The 20,471-nt window shown below is 36.0% G+C and overlaps 3 protein-coding genes across 3 annotated transcripts; all 3 read right to left on the reverse strand.

The window, feature by feature from the left end:
• Positions 1-246: 246 nt before the first annotated feature.
• LOC133307668 (uncharacterized) lies at positions 247-1,831 on the reverse strand. Its single transcript, XM_061508219.1, has 5 exons — positions 1,666-1,831; positions 1,370-1,470; positions 1,060-1,280; positions 484-973; positions 247-423 (listed from the first exon to the last, which is right to left on the reverse strand). The coding sequence occupies exons 1-5, from the start codon at positions 1,829-1,831 to the stop codon at positions 247-249; spliced, it is 1,155 nt and encodes a 384-aa protein (XP_061364203.1).
• Positions 1,832-7,742: 5,911 nt separating this feature from the next.
• Positions 7,743-9,023, reverse strand: LOC133307675 (bifunctional dTDP-4-dehydrorhamnose 3,5-epimerase/dTDP-4-dehydrorhamnose reductase-like). Its single transcript, XM_061508229.1, has 2 exons — positions 8,497-9,023; positions 7,743-8,349 (listed from the first exon to the last, which is right to left on the reverse strand). The coding sequence occupies exons 1-2, from the start codon at positions 8,947-8,949 to the stop codon at positions 7,900-7,902; spliced, it is 903 nt and encodes a 300-aa protein (XP_061364213.1). The 5' UTR covers positions 8,950-9,023; the 3' UTR covers positions 7,743-7,899.
• A 6,150-nt stretch (positions 9,024-15,173) lies between these two features.
• LOC133307660 (homeobox protein HD1-like) lies at positions 15,174-19,490 on the reverse strand. Its single transcript, XM_061508210.1, has 5 exons — positions 18,695-19,490; positions 18,441-18,561; positions 15,964-16,148; positions 15,736-15,867; positions 15,174-15,628 (listed from the first exon to the last, which is right to left on the reverse strand). Exons 1-5 carry the CDS (start codon positions 18,980-18,982, stop codon positions 15,488-15,490), a joined length of 867 nt encoding a protein of 288 aa, XP_061364194.1. The 5' UTR covers positions 18,983-19,490; the 3' UTR covers positions 15,174-15,487.
• Between the last annotated feature and the right edge of the window lie 981 nt (positions 19,491-20,471).

A 20,471-nucleotide genomic window follows, 5' to 3' on the forward strand; every position in this document is an offset into this window, starting at 1 on the left:
TTAGTGAGTCTGAGCACTGCCTCCACAGGCTGCTGCTGGGGTCCCTCATGAAAAAGCTTGAGGCGGTGTCCACTCACAGTGAAGGTCTTCATAGTTTGTTTGTCACATAGCTCAACTACACCATAAGGAAAAATATTAGTAATCTCAAAAGGACCATCCCATCTAGATCTAAGTTTACCAGGCATAAATTTTAGACGGGAATTTTGTTTTCTCCTTATATAAGCGCGAACTCTCATAGGCATCCAGTCAAAGCTCCTCTAACTCTTGTAGTTGTAGCTTCCGCTCTACCCCTAAATGAATCGAATCCATGTTGCACTGCTTAATAGCCCAATAAGCCTGATGCTCCAACTCAATTGACAAGTGACATGCTTTACCAAAGACAAGCCGATAAGGAGACCTTCCAATCGGAGTCTTATAAGCAGTCTGATACGCCCATAAAGTATCATCTAATCTCTTGCTCAAATTCTTCTAGTTATAATTAACAGTCTTCTGGAGGATTTGCTTGATCTCTTTATTGGAGACTTCAGCTTGACCATTAGTCTGAGGGTGGTAATTAGTGGCAACCTTGTGAATCACTATGTACTTTCGTAGCAAAGCATTCATACTTCGGTTACAAAAGTGAGAGCCCTGGTCACTGATGATAGCTCTATGGATGCCAAACCTGCAGAAAATGTTAGATTTGTCAAAATCTACAACTACAGCAGAGTCATTAGTCCTAGAAGCTTTCGCCTCAACCCATATAGATAAATAATCAACAGCTAGCAAGATATAAGTAAAACCATAAGAAACATGAAATGGAACCATAAGGTGAGTGACGCGGCTCAAGTGATCAGCTACTAAGTTCTCTGGTCCACTCCTATCTTTAATCTCAATGTCAAATTCTTGGAGCAACAACATCCACCGACTGAGCCTGAGCTTAGCATCTGCCTTCTTCAAAAGAAACTTCAAGGATGCATGGTTAGGAAAAACAATACTGTAGTATCAAGAAAATATGATCTAAACTTATCAAGTGCAAAAAAGATAGCCAGAAGTTCTTTTTCAGTGGCGGTGTAATTAGACTGGGCAGAATCCAAGGTTTTTGACTCATAGGCAATAACATGCGGGGCTTTATCAATCCGTTGAACAAGAGCAACACCAACAACAAAGTTGGAGGCATCACACATCAGCTCGAAAGGAAGAGACCAATATGGCGGATAGATCGCTGGAGTAATGGTCAGGCACCGCTTCAATTGATCAAAAGCCGACTTGCACTTATCACCAAACTCAAAATTTGTGTCTTTCTACAGAAGGTTAGATAGGGGAAGGGCAATCTTGTTGAAACTCTGAATGAAAGTCGATAGAATCCTGCATGACTAAGAAAAGAATGAACTTCCCGCACAGATATAGGGTAAGGTAAAGCAGTAATAACATCCATCTTAGCAGGATCTACCACTATACCCTTTCTAGACACTATGTGTCCCAAAACTATACCTGATTCAACCATAAAATGACACTTTTCAAAAATTAAAACAAGATTTGTCTTAATGCATCTACTCAAAATCCTGGCTATACTATCCAAGCATGCATCAAAATAAGATCCATAAACAGTAAAATCATCCATAAACACTTCCATGCAATCCTCTAAAAATTCAAAAAAGATGCATACCCTACACCGCTGAAAAGTACCCAGCACATTACAGAGTCTGAAGGGCATCTGTCTGTAGGCAAATGTTCCGAAGGGGCATGTGAAGGTGGTCTTTTCTTGATCTTCAGGTGCAATATGGATTTGGAAGTAGCCGGAGTAGCCATCCAAGAAGCAATAATAAGACTTGCCAGCCAACCGCTCCAACATCTGATCAATAAATGGTAAGGGGTAGTGATCTTTGCGGGTGGCTTGGTTGAGCTTCCGGTAGTTTATGCAAACTCTCCAGCTATTCTGAGCTCTTAGGGGATTAACTCATTTTTCTGGTTGGTTACAACAGTTATGCCAGACTTCTTAGGAACTAACTGAATTGGGTTGACAGATTGGCTATCAGAAATGGGGTAAATGATGCCAGCTTGTAACAACTTAGTCATTTATTTCTTCACCACATCCAAAATGAGGGGGTTCAGACGCCTCTGGGGTTGTCGCACTTGCTTAATGCCTTCTTCCAATGATATTCGATGCATGCACATAGAAGGGCTAATACCAACAAGATCGGCTAAAGTCCAACCAATCGCCTTTTTATATCTATCAATAAGCTGAGCAGCTTCTCTTCTTTATCAAGAAGAAGGTTTTTGGCTATAATGACTAGCAGCTGCTCATTCTCCTCTATGTAGGCATACTTCAAGTGATCCGGTAGAACCTTCAGTTCTAGCTTAGGGGGCTGCTCGGTGGATGGGAAAAGTCTGGTGGGTTGCACCAGTTCCATAGTATGCACATTAGCTATGTCTGAAACAAAACTCTCAACAACACAATTATTAACAGAAGAAATATCAACAGGCAAAGTAGGATCCAAAATCAAATCAAATCAAAAGTATCAACAAAATTGATATCAGATTCTCCTTGGAAAGAGTGCCGGAATGCACATATATTTTGGTCCTAGCAGTTTTCATGAAAGGTCTCTCATGTATGATTGTACTACTATGAGTCTCACCTTCCATCCCTAAAATATAGAAATCAGTAGAGAAAATCATATTATTCATCCTAAATAATACATCTTCAATCACCCCAGAAGGGTGAACACTACTCCTATTGGCTAACTAGACAACAATACCCGTAGCACGCAAGGGATCAAGACCAAGAGATTTATAAACAGACTAAGGCATCACATTAATTGCAGCACCTAAATCTAACATACAATCATCAAATTTACGATTTCCAATAATGCAAGGAATAGTAAATGCCCTTAGATCTTGGCACTTCTTAGGCATGGGTTGGATGAGGTCTGAGACGTTGTGGCTCACGCTCACTTGTTTGTCTCCCTTTAGCCTCTCTTGTTGGTGCATAACTCCTTCAGAAACTTGGCATACTTAGGTATTTGCTGGATTGCATCCAAGAGTGGAATGTCCAATTCAACTTTTCTGAATGTGTCAAGAATCTCCTTTTCTTGTGCTTTTTCTGCCAATTTCTTGGACTTAACGACTCTCTGAAGGAAAGGTAGAGGAATGACAGGTTTAGACTCATTTTCACCTTGTTTCAAAGCCTCCTTATTCTTAGACTGATCTGATGACGGTCTAGCCTTATCTGTAGCTTGCTTTGGATCTTCCAGTTGCTTGTCAGACCTTAGGGATATAGCACTGACATTCCCCTTCAGATTTGGAACTGTCTGGGAAGGAAGAGAACTTGGCCCATAAGGTTGGGTCTGACTCACAGAAGTAGCTAATTGCTTTGAGTCTAAGTTCTGAATTGATGACTTAGTCCACTGCTGGAATTGCAAATTACTATTGGCAAGTTGTTTAACCAAATCTTCCAAAGAAAGACCACTACTAGGCTGTTGCGGCGCTGGTGGCTGCTGTGGAGGTGCAGTAGGTTGGAAATTAAGCCTTATCTGTTGAGGTCATCTCATCGAGCCTATTCTCTATTCTTAGATTATCTGTGCTCGATGTCACTACTGCTGCTACTACTGAATTTTGGGCCTGAGGTGTTTGAACTTGGAATACAACATTACTATTTTCTCTAGTGCTGAACTATTGAGCATTTTTTTCCATTTCTGAATGTTTTCAGGCGCATACTCAAAGCTAATTCAACGCCTTTAAGCACAACTCATAGCTCTTCTTAAAGCGGGTTACAAGTTCGATGTCGCAAGAAAATCCTTTTATCCAGGTACCTTCTTCATTTTTCATGATACCATCGTATAGCTCACTCGAGAGGTGGACAACTTCACAGAACCATCAAAGTTTAGCTTTATCTTTATCCAACCATTGATGATGATGGGTTTCCGATGACTGATTGTCGAAGGAGACACCACTAATGTAATGATTAGTGAAGTTATTATGTACACTTGGAATCGAAACTAATGATTATCATCCAGCTTCTCACATCAAGAGAGACTGTGATATTCGTTTCTTTCGCACGTTGCGTGAGTCCAATGCATATGCAGATTGGATGGCAAAGAATGTGTCCATGCAAAACAAGGTCAACTTTGTGTATTCAGCCTTTTGCCATATATGCAGTTGTCCTTTTTTTTTGGGTTTGGGTTATTTAGCCCCCTCATCCAAAAAAAACTTGATTTATTCAATTTGACTTAATTTAGATCGTGAGCTAGTTTGCAATAGGTTGAGTTGATTTACATATTTAAAAATGTCATAATTAAGTATTATAATTATTATATTGCTATTTTGGGGAAAATATTTGTCATTTCAAAGAACATATAATTGTGTCATTTTAAGTGAGAGAAAGACACAACTTAATACTTTTTATTTAAAATTTAGGTTTAAAAAAAATCACTCACTTTCTTTCTCAAAATTTCTCCATTTTCTCCATTGCTTATGTATTTCTCTCACTTATAATGACGTAACTATATGGCTTTTAGAATTATTGTTTATTTCATAATAAAAACATTAAAATTATATAATTAGTTCGATACGAAGTGTGGAAGTTTATTTTAATATCGCATAAAAATACTAATTAATTCCAAAATATATGAAAGAACGAATCATTTTGTAAAATTGTAAATTGTAAATTTTAGTGAACTAAAAATTACTTCCTCAAATAACTCTATAAAAGATACATTGATTGATTTATTTTTTAAATATTAAATTATATTTTAATAACTTTTATTATATTTTTGTGTATATTTATTATTATGATTTAAATATTAATGTAAAGTTGATGTATATTTTACCTTTGTTATTTAATATAAAAATAGGTATATTTTTATATTTTAATTTTATCATTAAATATAAACTAACTTTAATATCAAATTTTATAACAAATCGATCAATATACCCTTAGTTATGCATAAAGAATATATGCTAGGGATTTCTCCCAAAAAAAAAAAGAAAGAAAGAATATATATGCTAGGGATATCCAAATTCTGCAGTCAAGCGCACCCAGACAATATTTTTTTTCCTCGTTTTGGTCTTGCACGGAAGCATTGTTAATAAATAATGACTCGTTACACACAATAGTCAATGACAAGTGACAAATATGATGAGCATTGCCAGACAACTCCTTTACGAGCATTTAGGCAGGAAGATATGCTACGTTTCTAATGGGTCCTTAGCTGCATCAAAGTGGGTCCTATTGCTGGGTTGTATTCCTTTTTTGAGACTTCTCTCATCAGTAAATCACTTCAAAACAAAACTCAATATTGGTTTACTCAAATCTTATATTCTTGGTCTTTAATCTGTTGGGTAGTAAAAACTCCACTCTAAATTTTGCCCAGCTAAAAACTCACTACCCAATAGCCCAGTTATAACATCTACGACTCTTCTTAGGTGATGCTCTATTCCAATAATTTAAAAGCATATTTATATAAGAAACTCTTCGTGGGCCTCTTTAACTTGAGCAATGCTGGAATTAGGTGAATTACACAGAAACCCATGATATTCTCGCAGATATTGTTAGACTAATCCTCAAGCACTGCATGATTAGTAGTTAATAAGGAAGTGATTCCAACCAATTGTCTTAAAAAAAATTATATGAAAATCACTCAAGAGAAACAAGTTTACTACTTAATTAGGGTAAACTTCATTTTCGTCCTTTATGATTACATTATGTATCACTAGACTCATGATATTTCAAACTCATCATTTAGACCCAATGTAGCTACATCCCCCTCTGTTTTAAACTCATCATCAAGATTTAAGATTTATATTATTCGATTTTATTTTATTTGTAATAATATTTACATATATATTTTTTAAATTTTATATACATAAAGAAATAAAAATAGACATTACATCTATTTTAACATGTTAACTAAATTATTTTAAGATATAAAAAATGTTTAATTTTTTTTTTTAAAAAAAACTTTCTAACCCCATCATAATTATATTTTGATAAATTTTCCTTAAAGACATTATGTACTAAACAAAAATTCATTTACTATGTTATCTTATATTTATAAAAAAAAAAAATTATACATCTTACGCTAGTATAAATAAAATAGAAATATATCATAAATGAAATATACATAAATTAAATAATATTATAATATTATTTAAATATATTTTTTTTTTTTACAAACCAACAAAAGTTTGAAATGTCAACTTAAGTGAAATAGATGTCACCACAAAATTGATGAATTTTTTAAACAAAAAGAAGTTTTTTAATTCATAAAAAAAAAAAAAAGTTTTCGTAATTAATTGTTTACAATTTTGTAAGAATAATTTAGTGTGAATGATGAACATACAAGAAAGTTATAAGTAGCTGGCAAATTGGGATTAAACAGTATTGCTGATTGCCTGATTCTGGGACTCTGATAAACCCAACTTTTCTGCCATGGATTTACGTTGCCAAGACTCAAGAATAGATTGGAAGTTTTGGAGCGTATCAATTATTTCTTTAGAAGAGAAACAGAGATGGAGGGCGTCCATAGTTGATAGCACAGAATCATCCGAGTAAAACAGTAAATTACAATATCGTTCCTGAAAAGAAAAGAGTTTTTATATTATTATTATTTTTTTAAAAAAGAGTTTTTTTTTTTTAATTTCTTTTCGTACACATACATGATACATCATACATCGGTCAATATGTGCAAGTGAAAAGAAAAGAAAATAAAGCCAGCATAATTTCAAAATTAGAGGGCATATTTTGAGTTCAATAGGAAGAGAAATTGGTCCTTTTTTTCGGTGAGTAGAGACTGGATGGGTATGGGGAAATATGGCGGGTGCCCCATCGGGAATTAAACTCGTCATTTATTCCTAGGAGACTGTAAACAACTTAAGCCCAACCTTCTCTGCACCGAAATGATGAAATGTTTTAAGTCATACAAATCTTAAATAGAAACCCTAGTAGCTAGGCTAGGCTCCAAGCCCATGTCCAAGCAAGGGTTAGCCCAAACCCAAAAGGGGCGTGAGAACACCTGGGTCCTCTCGTAGTAGTGTTGACAAAAAAAAAAGTCTCAAGTATAAATCAGTGTTATTTACTTGAATAATGGCCTCTGCAAAATACAATTTGGTGAAATATGTAAATATGAGTATGAGGGGATGCACGCGAGTGTTTGAATACATTGTTGACTTCACCTTAATAAGCATTAAGCCAAGGTGTGCAGGCACTTCCCACTGGCTACTGGGTTGGTTTCTTTTCATGTTAACTACTGGGTTGCTTATTGGTTGGCGGAAATATGATCTTTCATGTTTTATTTAACATAATATTGGTCATGTCACAATTATATTTAGGTAAATCAACACCAATAATTTTGTAATTTTTTTTTTCTTCCTTTATTACCATTAATTCAGAGCATATCATATTAAATAAAATATGAACGGATCTCTCCTTTACACGTTCCCTCTTCGGTGACTATGCAGTGTCTAACCATTATAAACTTCTCAACTTTTAACTCGGTCAATTTTATTTTTTTAAAATTTCTCCAGTTTATTGATTAATCAACTAATCCGAGGAGATGCGAACTACAAGAGATTAAGCTGAAACAATGTGGTGATACTTTCGGTCATCCCTAATTACTCATCCATTACGTTTAAATGAACCAAACGGTTCGTATTTGTCCTATTGGATCATTTTGTTCACTCTCATTATAATCCGAAAGAGCTCCAGGCTCAAACTCAAATGCAGTTAAAAATCATACAAAAAAGTACAGCATACGAAAATTTCATAATTTATAAATAACTAGCCACTAATTTATTCAATCACGGAGTCAATACAAATAGAATACATCCAGCGAAGCATATGAACGGAGATGGACATCTTCTACACACACTGAAATCAATGAGGACAATAATAACGCTAAAAATTGGGGAACCTTCATAATTAATTTAAGCTTCAGCCTTTTGATTTGGCTTGAAGACATACTGAATGAGGGAGTCTTTGATAGACAATAATTCTGGAAATTCCTTCTTCAATTTGGCTGTATCAAGCTCATTGTTGCTTCTGGGGGCAACTATTACCTTAGCCTGTTCCTCAAGAGTGAAGTTCTTCCAAGTGAAATTGGGGTCAACATAATCTCTATACATCTGTAAGATTTCATTGTGGCTAACCGCTCCAGGGTTGGTGAAGTTCCAAATTCCAGTGAGATTTCTCTTTGCCATCTCTATGGAGATGGGAAGGAGTTCATCCAATATAGTCATTGAATTAGGAATATCCACAACCTTCTCATACCGAGTGATCTTTGTTATGAAATTGCGCGGGTTCGACAAATCAGATGAGATTGGCATCCTCACTCTCAACGTACATACATTATCATAGTTCCTCAGCAGATCTTCTACCTGTAAAACAACAACAGATCTCTCAACATAAATTCTAAAACATCAACCTTAAAAAATTCGAAGAAAACCCGACAAAATCAATGACTATTAAGGATGTTATAATAACGAAGGAGCAAGAGAGAGAGAGAGAGAGAGAGAGAGAGAGACCATGGCCTTGGTTTTGGAGTAGAAGGAACCGGTGAAATTGGGAGAGTCTTCTTCTTTGAATCCGATTCCGGATCCGAGTGGGTGAGCGGAGTCATACTCGAAGATGCAGCCGGTGGCGTAGTTGATGAGGAGGAGGCCACTCTGGCGGCACACGTCGGCGAGGGTGAGGGTCCCAACCACGTTGGCTCTGATGGTCTCAACCTTGTGAGACTCGCACCAATCCACGTTGGGTCGGCCCGTGACTCCGGCGGCGTTGAACACGTGAGTGGGCTTCACCTCTGCTATGTCGTTTTCCAGCGAGGCCCGGTTCTCCAGCCGACCCGACCCGTACGCGAATTCGATCCCCTGGGCTCGGCAGAGAGTGCCAACGATGCCACCAATCCAGCCGGTTCGCCCGTAGATTAGGAACTTGAGGGGCTTGTCTGTGGAGACGCCGTTGGTTGGGAACCCCATATCTAGAGAGAGGGAGAGAGAGAAGAGAGAAAGGAAATGCTAGATCTCTGCCTCTTCTCTTCTTTCTCAATCTTGTCTGCTCCACACTTATACGAGCACAGAAAATATTCCGCTTTTAATTACCCTTTTTTATTTTTAATAAATTTGAGTAATAATGGAGAAATTGCTATGTAACAGTAACATCTTATTTATGCTGTTAATATATAATTAAAGTAATAAATAATCTTTGAATTAAAATTAATTTAAGCATTTTAATATAAATTAATCAAACAATATTTTATTTCAATGGATAAAAAAAAAAAGTCAAACTAAATATTTAAAATTAATAATTTTAAATTCTAATTGTATAAATAAGAACAGAAAATTTGAGTTAATAAGCAGCTGAAATAGGCTCTATACGATTATGTGAGGTCAACAATTTGCCAACACAAGCTACACTTGATCCGTTCTAAACTAGGAGATTATTTATAGTCGACCGGGACCACCATTTTTCTGGTGGTCCTTTAGTGTAATTGGAGGGATAAAATTGGAAAAGAAAAAAAATCACAAGGGTAAAAAGAGAAAGAAAAAATTGATGATGTGAGAGGGAGCACCAGATTATTCGGTAGTCTTGGAACATAAAAAATATTTCCCTGAACTAGTCCGAAAATGAGTGACATCTGTTTCTGTTAATGGGCATTTGGTATACGGTAAAAAAAAAAAATTATCCGATAATCATGATTTTTGTATTGATAATATAATTGGAAATAAATTTTTTTGGGAATGTTATGAAAAAAAGCTGTTTGATAGGCCAAAATATTACCAAGAATATTAATTAATTTTCTTGAGTATATATTTGGTTGATAATAAAATATTGCTGAAAATATGAGAAAAATTTATGAAACTTACCTTATAATATCTGACTTTTGAAACCCGATTAGAAAGAAAAAAAACACTAGTGCGAATAAATGTATGCGGAATTTTAATTCAAAAGGCAAAATAGGAGGATCTGATGAACGATTGAAGGAGTTGGTTGATAGTCAGTCGTGTGGAGGTAAGCGGTGGCCAGTGATGGTTGGGTTTAGGAGAGGTCTGTAAAGGGTCGATTAGTTGAGGACTCAGAGGAAGATGAAAATGAAAAAGAAATGAGCGAAGGTGGGCTGGGGTTCCATGATTGTCGGTGGAAGCTTAGCGGTGGTGAGGGATGTGGTTGCCATGGTCGGCAGTCTGGGTGAGAGGAGATGCTGGGGTTTATGGCTGGTGATATGTTGTGGAGATGGTGGTTCAGCGATGTCTATGGTGAAGCGTGGTGGTCTCGATGGTGGTTGGAGGTATTTTCGTTTGAGAAATGAGCTACTTGTTTCCCATCCCATGGGAAAAAAAATTTCATCTCATCCATGGTATTCTCCGGTGGAAATCCGCATTGTAAAACAAAATCACGGGGAAAAAAATTACATGGGATTTTTTTTACTTTTCCTCCTACCAAACGTGAGAAAATAATTTTTCTCATCCCACTTTTCCAAGAACCCAAAAAAAATCCATGTACCAAACACCCTCTAAGGGTGAAATATGTTAATATGGATAGATCTTTCAGTGCAACGATAGTATGTGCGCCTTCCATTCATTTGATGACATTTGAATTAAAAATTGTTTTCCTCTCTTTCGTACACATGTCATATCCACTGTTGGATTTTGATTGGCTTGTCCCACTGAGTGGAGAGTGGGATGGTAGCACCGAAATAATTTCGGTTAATATGATGGAGAAAACAGAGTCAGTAGTATGAATCAAAGCTTTGAAGAGTCACCATTCAAGTTCTAGATTAGCTGAGGGCAAAAGTGGATGTGTATTTTAGACTCGATTAGCATAATAATAATAATAGCAATAACAATTGAATGGAGAAGATGGAGAGACAAAGACCCCTTTATTTAGAGCGGAGGATATTCCCTCTAAATGCACAAAGCATAATGCCATAACCATTTTCAGTTATGTGGCCCCTATGATAGTGTGCGAGAACACGTATACAAGAAAATTATGTTCTCCACGTGTTAGATGGAGTTACCTTGCCGGATAGTCATTTGGGCGGGCTAGGTAAAACCATCTGGCCAGTCCAAAAAATGTTCTAACTCAGTCAGCATTGTCTCGCCCAAATTGTTTCCTCAATCATCCTGTACTATGGAATATATCTATTTATTATACTATTCTATATCTTATACAAACTATGACATTATCTATAAAGAAAATATATTAATATAAAGAAATTAAATAAAATTGTAAGTAGTTTTTAAATATTTTTACTAAAATTTTTAAGATTAAAATTAAAAGAATGAATTCACAAAGTAAAAGAATAATATTTAGAGAATATTTTATTGATTTATATCCTATTTTTCTCTATTTAAGATTAATATATGGAATGAATAATATTATTCTAATTCATTTAAATTAACACATTTTGATCATTAGTTTTAAAAATTATATTTTTTAAATAAAAAATTTGAAAGGTTGAAAGAAATGAAAAGTCCAAAAAGATACAAGAGAAAAAAAATAATATAAGTCATAAAAAAATAAATTAAAATAAAATGAAGTTCTAATTAAAATAAATTTTTTTTTAAAAAAAAAGAAAATTTAGGAGAAATTGCATGTGACAACTTTTATTGGAATAACTTTAATATATATTACTATCAAAGATTAATAGAGAATGAGATTCTAATTTAAAACTTCAATAAAATAATTATTGCGACACTGAAACTGTATGATCGTAATGGATGACCATAGGATATACCTAACCTTGCATCGTCCCTCTCTGTGGTGGTTTTTGACTTTGAGGGAAAACATCCCTCCCCCTTGTTATCGAAAACAGTGAGTGGTATTATATCACTAAGATATTTAAATTCATGTATAAAGCAGATGAGGTAAATGATCAGAATTATCACTGTGCAATTATAATCAAAATTAAAAACAGACTTACTTGATATGTATGAAACAAACAGAATCAAAAGAATGGGAAAATGCAGTATCAGAGAAATAAAATCTTAGCCCACAGAACGTGTCTCCTTAAGACAATTTGCCCCCTCACTGATGCCAAAGGTTAATGGACACTTGTCTCCTAGGATAGAACAGATTTCGTCTGAAGAGTGGCGGCACTACCAGTCAACAGCCGAAACGAACACAACTGAATGCCAGAGGAAATCACACCGGAGTATGAAAAGGAAAATGCCAAACCGGAAGGAGAAAAATTCCGGCAGAATTTCAGTGCAGGAAAAATTGGATCCACTTTCTGAAGGTGTCAGTGTCTATTTATAGACACTGACCGGCAGTGGCAGACCCATGAATTATTATTACAGGGGGCGAAAAAATTTATATTAACTCATATGTTCAATAACTATTGACATTCCAATTCATTTTGGCCAATGTTTCAACATTAAACCATATTTCAATTAGCTATTTAATTTGTTAAATCTCATATAAACTGAATAATAATCAAACTAAAATATAACCGATTCAAAGTCCGACCACTAAAACTAGCCGGTCTAGTTCAGTTTTAAAACATTTTTCTATTTTAACTACCTAGTTCTAATTGTACCGGTCATGAATAGGTAAAAAGCTTCTAGTCAATACTACCTAATTCCATTTTTCCATTTAAAATACTTCTAGTAAATCTACATTCTACATGTAACGATCAAAAGCTTCATTTTCCACTTCAATACTTCTCTCCTTGTATTCCTTTAAATTGGAAAATCTCCATTCGTTGATAACTACAACATCATGTAATCATTCACAATGCTATTACTTTTGTACAACGTAAGCTTGCTATATCAAGTTATACACTTAACCATGCACTGTTTATATATTATGTGTACATCGCTAGTCTAATGCTGCAACCTGCCATTGAATTGGTTTTTTTATATGCAAAAATTTTAAATGAATAATTTTTTAGGGGGGCGGGGGCCACCACTAGCCCCCCATGTAGGTCCACCCCTGCTGGCCGGTCATGATGAACAGTCGTCGGCAGCGAATCGCCGTGTCTGACGGCGACGAACGGGTGCGACCGGTGACCGTTCTGACGAGCAGGTACAACCGGTGACCGGTTCAGAGAGCAGACACGACCGGTGACCAGTTCACGAATGGGAAGAACCGATTCAAAATTGCTCAAAAAACTGGCGGGTAGAAACGTTTGGGTTCGAAATTTGGAGGGAAGCAACGGATACATGTGACCGTTCTGACGAACAGGTACAACCGGTGACCGGTTCTGCGAGCAGACACGACTGGTGACCGATTCACGAAAGGGAAGAACCGGTTCGGTTCAAAATTGCTCAAAAAACTGGCGGGTAGAAACGTTTGGGTTCGAAATTAGAAGGAAGCAACGGATACATTTTTGGACAAAATATTAAAAAATTATTTTTATTACATACGACGGCGGGCGTGTGGTGGACCAAAGCCCACCTAGCTCCTCCCCCTCCACAAAATGTGTAGGGACCCAAAGGGCTAATCTAGGAGAGTGAGGTGGGAGCTTATAAACTCTCTCACTTCCCTCTTCTCTTTCCTTTATTAATCCACTTCTTATTCATAAATTATTTTTATTACACACATATGACGGCGGGTGCGCGCGCGTGTGGTGGACCAAAACCCACCTATCTCCTCCCCCTCCACAAAATGTGTAGCCAATATAGGAGAGTGAGATGAGAGCTTATAAACTTTCACACTTCCTACTATTTGTCCAACGTGAGACTTTGTTAAAATCCACACACCTCTTCGACTTCCCTCTTCTCTTTTCTTTATTAATCCACTTCTTATTCAATAAAATAATTATTGCGACACTGAAACTGTATGATCGTAATGGATGACCATAGGATATACCTAACCTTGCATCGTGCCTCTCTGTGGTGGTTTTTGACTTTGAGGGAGGACATCCCTCCCACTCCCTAGTCCCAACCCAACCCACCAAGTCCGCGACACCCTATCTGTTCACTGTCAAGCCCAGCCTTGCTCCACTCTGTCCTTGTTTGAATATACAATTTTTTCTTTTGTGAATTTTTTTTTATTACCATATCTGCACTGAAGCTTCTCATAAAACAGCCATCTTTCTCCTGGTGATTGAATTTTGAGAAACTCCTCATGACGGAAATACGAATATCCAGCTCTCGTCATATTTTTTATTGTTTTGGGGATTTTTAACTTTGTGATTTGGCTTTCTCTGAAACGCTTCTCTTTCCGGCGAATGAAATAGATGGTTACACTACGTTCAGTTTTCTTCATGGGCTTGTAGAAAACCAACACTTTTTGCCACACTAGTTGTAGCAAAAACTTCAGAGTTCAGGTTGCTTATTGAAACTAAAAGAGGTTATTCCAAAAAAAAAAAAGAGGATCAAACTTACTTGGTAAAGTAATCTGCATTTTTCTTAGGGGCCGTTTGTTTCGAGGATTATTTTTGAATTCTCCTTAAACTGAAAGTGGTAAAGTTATTTATTCATGTTTGGTACAAGATTTTCAAAATTTTCCCAGGAATCCAATTTTTCTGGAATTTTATTTTGTGTGTAAATTTTTTTAAAAAAACCATTAGGAATACCATTCAAAAGGTGGTATTTTAAGATTTCTATGATAAGAAAAAATTTAATTTAATACAATTAAACACAGTATCAAGAAAATCAGCTCAATATTTCCGGGAATATGTTAGTCTACCAAACAACTTTTTGGTAACATTCTCAGAAAACTCATTTCCTCATCATATTCCTAGAAATCGTGATTTTCGGATAAAAAAAATTTCTCCTCTGCCAAACTCCCCTTAATGTACTTTCTCATTTGACTATCAGTTTCCTGCTTTTTAGAAAAGTCCACGACAAAATCAGAATCATTCATCTTTAAATTCTCAAAACGTCTTTTTTACCTTTCTGGTCCCTGTATTTCTTCATGAATGATTTTCTATGCTTCCTTGGCTGTCTTGGCATTTAAAGATCTGATTAGTATCTTATATGTAACTGCTGACTGGAGAAAGAAAGTTATTTCCTAAGCGGATTCGTCCTTAAAATTCATTGGTTGCTCTGCAAAAGGTTCGATTGCTGGGGTTTCATAGCCACTTTCAACAATAAATCTCAAAGAGCATAAGCTTTCAGAAAAGCTTGCATCCTTACTGATCAGAAATTATAGTTTTCTGCTCCAAAAGATGGATGTGTTGGAACATGTGAACATAACTAATATCCAAGTTAAAAACAAAACTACGTAGTAGTACATTAAACATAATAGATATGTATGCAGGTGAAACTTAAGCTGCTAAATTTAATATCAATTCTTCTTCAGCCAGTCAAAACATAGCAAACAATTCACAAAAACACTTGAAAGTAATGGAGGCAACCACAGCTAGAAGAAAAGTTTGAATATGTTAAAATCCATGAATTTACAACCAGCACTTTTTAAAGCTATCTTATGTTACAGTGCACCAACTACTGTCTCCTGAACCAGACTAGAATCCTCAGTGGGAATACTCTCTGTCAGCAATCAACATAAAGTAAATCCATATGCATATATGTTACTATCCGTTCCATATAGGCTAGGAACAAAATCTCTCTACCTCTTGCGCTTGGACTTCAGAGAGGTAACCGATTGAGAGTTGCTGTGCCAGTTGCGTTTCCTTTGATTGATGAACCAATTATTAATTTGCTTCAGCTGCAACCCTGTCTCCTCCACAAGTTTTGCCTTGTCATCTTCCTGAAAATACAAAGATTCATCGTTAAACTTATTGAGGAAGAGGTTTTATATCATCAGATGATATGATCAGTTAATTGGCTTGCACAATGAGAAGATGGTTTACTTACAGTTGGGTATGGCCACTTAGCATGTTGTTGCCACCAGATTTTCAAAACCGATGTTGTGTCACCTGGTAACTTCCCAGCTCTTCGTTTCCGTAATATTTCCTCCCTAACATCTTCAATTCTTGACTTAAAACCCTGTAGAGATACTAAATCTTGTTTGTGATTCAAAGCAAAGAAAACGAAAACAGTTAATGACACACTTGCACGAATAGCATATTGACTTTAAATGACCTGTTTCAGCTCAATCTTTAGTTCCTGACGAACTCTTTCCATCAAAGACCTTTCAGATTCTGTAGGAAGACCAAATCCCATCATGTCATGCCCGTCTGCGCTGTATTGATCTAAAGACATATCCATCTGCAAATCATCTTCATCATCTGACATTGTTGCACCTGTTCCTTCTCCCAAACTGACTCCTGAATAATAAATAGCGAATCTGATAGTGAATTTGAGAAAGTTTGAAAAAAGGAGTGTTCCATTTTTTTCTTAATTAACTAGATTTGAGTACATAATCATATAATATCATCAGCATTAAATGGTAATTGAATATTAAGGATGAATTATTGATGTAAGTTATGTAACTACAGATTAATATAACAAAAGATTATAACTTGGTTAAAAAAAGGGATTACTGTGAAGAGTCATGAGATCCCAGTCGTTGCATGCCTTTAGAAGTTGGAAAGAAAAAGTTGTAGATACAATCTTATATACTAAAATTCAGATACATGGACATATCATAAAATGTCATATTATTTTTATTGTATTTATTTTTTTCATGATTTTGCAAAAAATATGATGAAAACAAACAAATTCCTAAAAATGGAAAATAAAATTAAAACGTGACGTTTTTGTAATTACTAGTGAAAATATATTAGTTAAAATGAAAAGAGAGAGCAAACGAAAGTTTAATATCTTTTTTTATTTTCTGATTGACATTACATTTTTTTATTTACATCGAATGTTAAAACTAACATTCAACATTCGATGCTCTATAAGGATAACATTCAATTCATTTTTCGTACAATTTATATATAATCGAATGTTATATATAACATTTTGTTTTAATGCAGTTCTTTAGCGGCATTTTTGTACCTGTCAGTCTTAGCCAGAAAATAGAGTGGCGACCCTTGTGCTCTGCACGCAATTATCTGTTCTGAATTCAAAATGGGATTTCTTTCTTAGAAATCCCATGATAACATTTATTGCAACAATGAAAAAGCATATTGATAAATTACTTTTATATAGTATAGCAGTAAAATCGTATATGAAATTTGTAAATAACTATCTCAGTAAGTAGCATCTAGAATAGAATCCAGAGCAGCTAAGAAAAGAAAATCGAGTAGCTTGCGGGCCGGTCGTCATTGCACACTAGCTGGTCAGTGGGGTTAAGAGAGTGTTCCGTTGGTGTTCTCAGTCTCAGTGCGACCTTGCTTGGTAAACAAGGGGATCCAAATGTCCCAAAGTGAGGTCTTTCCGGACCTTCTCCACCTCCCTTTTTCAACCCAAAACTTTAAGGTTCTGGATGAAGACCTTCTCTAACACATTCTTCACACAAGAGCCGTTTGGGTTTAAAGCATGAATATTGCACAAGCACAATTTTTTCTTTTGTTTTACTTATTTAATTTCACTAAAAAATGGGGCAGTGAGATCAAATTCGTGACTTTATGGTGACTAAGCTCTCATACCATATAAAATCATCTCAAAGTTTCGAGTGAGTAACTTTTTAATGATTTATACTAGAGTAAACATCCTTTTTGTTTCCTGGCAATATTTACGAAATTCTTTTTAGTCCCTGACAATAAAAAAGGACCAAATTGGTCCCTAACATTAGATAAAAAGGGCCACGTTAGTGACGAAGGAGTTGACATAAGGACTAATGTGGCCCTTTTTTCATAATTTTAGGGACCAATTTGGTCCTTTTTAATTGCCAGGGACTAAAAAGGATTTCGTAGATATTGTCAAGGACCAAAAAAGGTGTTTACTCTTTATACTATTCTATAATATCTTCGGGTTAGAGCTGTGCTGATCAATAAAATGTACCAATCCCCAATATTTAGGGATTATTTCTACCATTATTTGTATGCAAAAGTTCTTAGTGTTCAATGTAAACCCAAAGATATACGCATTCAAGAAAGAGTTCAAACTGGATCCACATAAAGTGCAAAGTTTATTATACTACTTTCGGCACAATAATGAAGGTTTTTAGGGAAAATTTGACGGTTCAATTCCTAGAACAAAAATAACCAATTACGGCATTAGAGGTTGTTGCCATGGTGGGAGAGAGTATCATTCCTCACCAAACAAACTAACCCTTCATATTCCATTTTGTGTATACTCCTACAGATACACAACCTTAGTAGTAGACCCTTCCACACCCACTCCCCTTAAAATATCCTAAACTGCCCCAGAAAAAAAGTCTCTAAATACTATCATACACCTTCTTTCCTTTCTTCTAAAATCGGTTTGAAGACAAAAAAAAAAAAAAATGAAATAACTAAAAGAAAAATGCATCTCTTGCTTGCTAGCAATAGTTTTCTACCTGATGAAATTATTTGCTTATAATTAACATACCAGTGATATCATAGATCAAGTAATCGCTTGGTCACATAATTAAATCAGGTTAAGAAAATGAAAAGATTGGAGAAGAAATTAAAATCAGAAATATTCACTACAGAGAGGAACCAAAGAAAGGTGTAGACAGAGAGTACCTGTTAGAGCTTGTAAAGTATTTTCAATATCACGGCACGCCATGACAGCCTCCACGGCATGGACTCTGACATGTTGCTGAAGTTGTTCTTTGAAGGTACACAACACTATCGAATATTGTGTCTGCAGTAATAATAATAATAATAATAAATTAATAATAATAGATCCATATAATTTTCTCTCATAACAAACATCAAACCTTTTTATATATATATATAAAACATGGGAAGTGAAGAAAGCAAAGCAAAGTGTGTACCAGGAAGTTGTCAAGGTCTTGTTGGTGATGTGGTGAGAGGGAATGAACATGTTGTGAGGCATAAGAGCGAAGGAGATGGTGGCACTGTGATAACTGAGCGTCGATCAGTGGCAACTGATCAATCGGAGTGGCCACTCGGAGACAGGACACATGTGCAGCCAGAAGCTGCTCATAGAGTGGATGAGTGGCTATCTCGGCCTTCATTTGACGGTGGTGATAGTGGTGGTGGTGGTCGCCGGATGGTGACACTTCTCCACCACTCATCATTCCCAACCCTGCTTCTTGCATTTCCTAATTCTTCAATCAATACTCAATACTTACTGTCAGGTGTGAAGTGATATAAAAGCAAAACGGGTTCAGACTTCAGAGTTATATAGGTAAAAAGCTGAGCTTGAGGTTGAGGACCACTCTATGTTATAATTTTTTCTTTTTTCTTTTTTTCTTTTGAGAAGGGACTTTGGTAGGGTGAGGATAGCTTTTGAGATTGAAGAGTAGGCACTTGTATGTATCGTTTTCGGCGTGTTTATAGGGATCTGAGACTCAATTTTCTGCACCACTTCTGATAGGAACAAAGATTTTACATACACAGAGAAAGAGGTAGAAGCGAAAGCATTTAAATGGATTTATATGCGTGTGGAAGTGAGAAATAAAGGAGGGGTATTCAAGTTTTGTTTTCTTTGAATTTGTGAGAGACACAGAGCCACAGAGAAGAGTAAGCTGCAGAATTATTACACTGAAATGGGTTGGAAGCGAGGTCAGAAAAAGCAGACAAAGCAACTTCTGGGGACCTTACAACTTTTTTCTTCTTTCTTTTTCTTTCATTTATTATCATTTTTCTCCATCAAAGTGTTGATTTTTTCGGGCTAAGTTTGGTATCTTGATTTGATTGGTGACAATAATTTCGGGTTATCACTTACATATGTATATAATTGATTTGCGTTTCACATGCTTCGGGTCGTCAAGCGTGTGAAAGGGTGTCAGTTTTGCTGATTGTATATTGGCCTCTTTTTTTGTGTGGATGTTTGCATATTGGCCTTTTTTTTTTTTTTTTTTTTTTTTTTTGATAACATTAAGGGGCGAAACCCCAAACAAAAACAAACAAACAACTAGAAACAAAAAATAACTATCCAGGGTCTATATCCCTACAAGAGGAGATTCCCTGAAGATCGTGATCAAATAACTGAGCAAGGTGAAACGGCATAACTCTATGACTCCAGAATCCAGTATCTTTGTGAAGAGCAGACTTGGCTAACCAATCAGCACAGGAATTAGCTTCTCTTGGAATATGAGAAAGCGTTACCTCCCAATCCTGACCGATGAGAGCTTGTATCTTAGCCACTATACGAGGCTGACAAGCTGCATTGCAATCAGCAAGCAAAGAGAATACTTCAGAAGCATCTCCTTCTAGTTCCACCTTCTTAAATCCCAGTTGGCAAACCAATTCCAGACCTTTTAGAGTTCCCCAAAGCTCTGCCATTAAAGGAGTGCATGCACCAATATGATACTCAAAGCCTCCCAACCAAGAGCCATCATCAGATCTGATAATCCCACCACAAGCAGCCACCTCAGTATTCCTTTCAACTGCCCCATCAATATTAATCTTCACCCAATTTAGCCTTGGAGGTTTCCATAAACTCATACGAGTTGGATGAATGCTAGTAGTAGCCATAGCCTTCCTACCCATGCAGTTACGAACTTCCTCTATATACATAGCAATTATGTGCGTTCCATGGGTTGGATGCTTGAAGTTAGTATCATGGACACTTTTGTTCCTCCA

This window comes from Gastrolobium bilobum, unplaced genomic scaffold, assembly GCF_033153095.1.
Source record: "Gastrolobium bilobum isolate Gb01-03AN ecotype WA unplaced genomic scaffold, APGP_CSIRO_Gbil_v1 utg3850, whole genome shotgun sequence".
NCBI lineage: Eukaryota > Viridiplantae > Streptophyta > Magnoliopsida > Fabales > Fabaceae > Gastrolobium > Gastrolobium bilobum.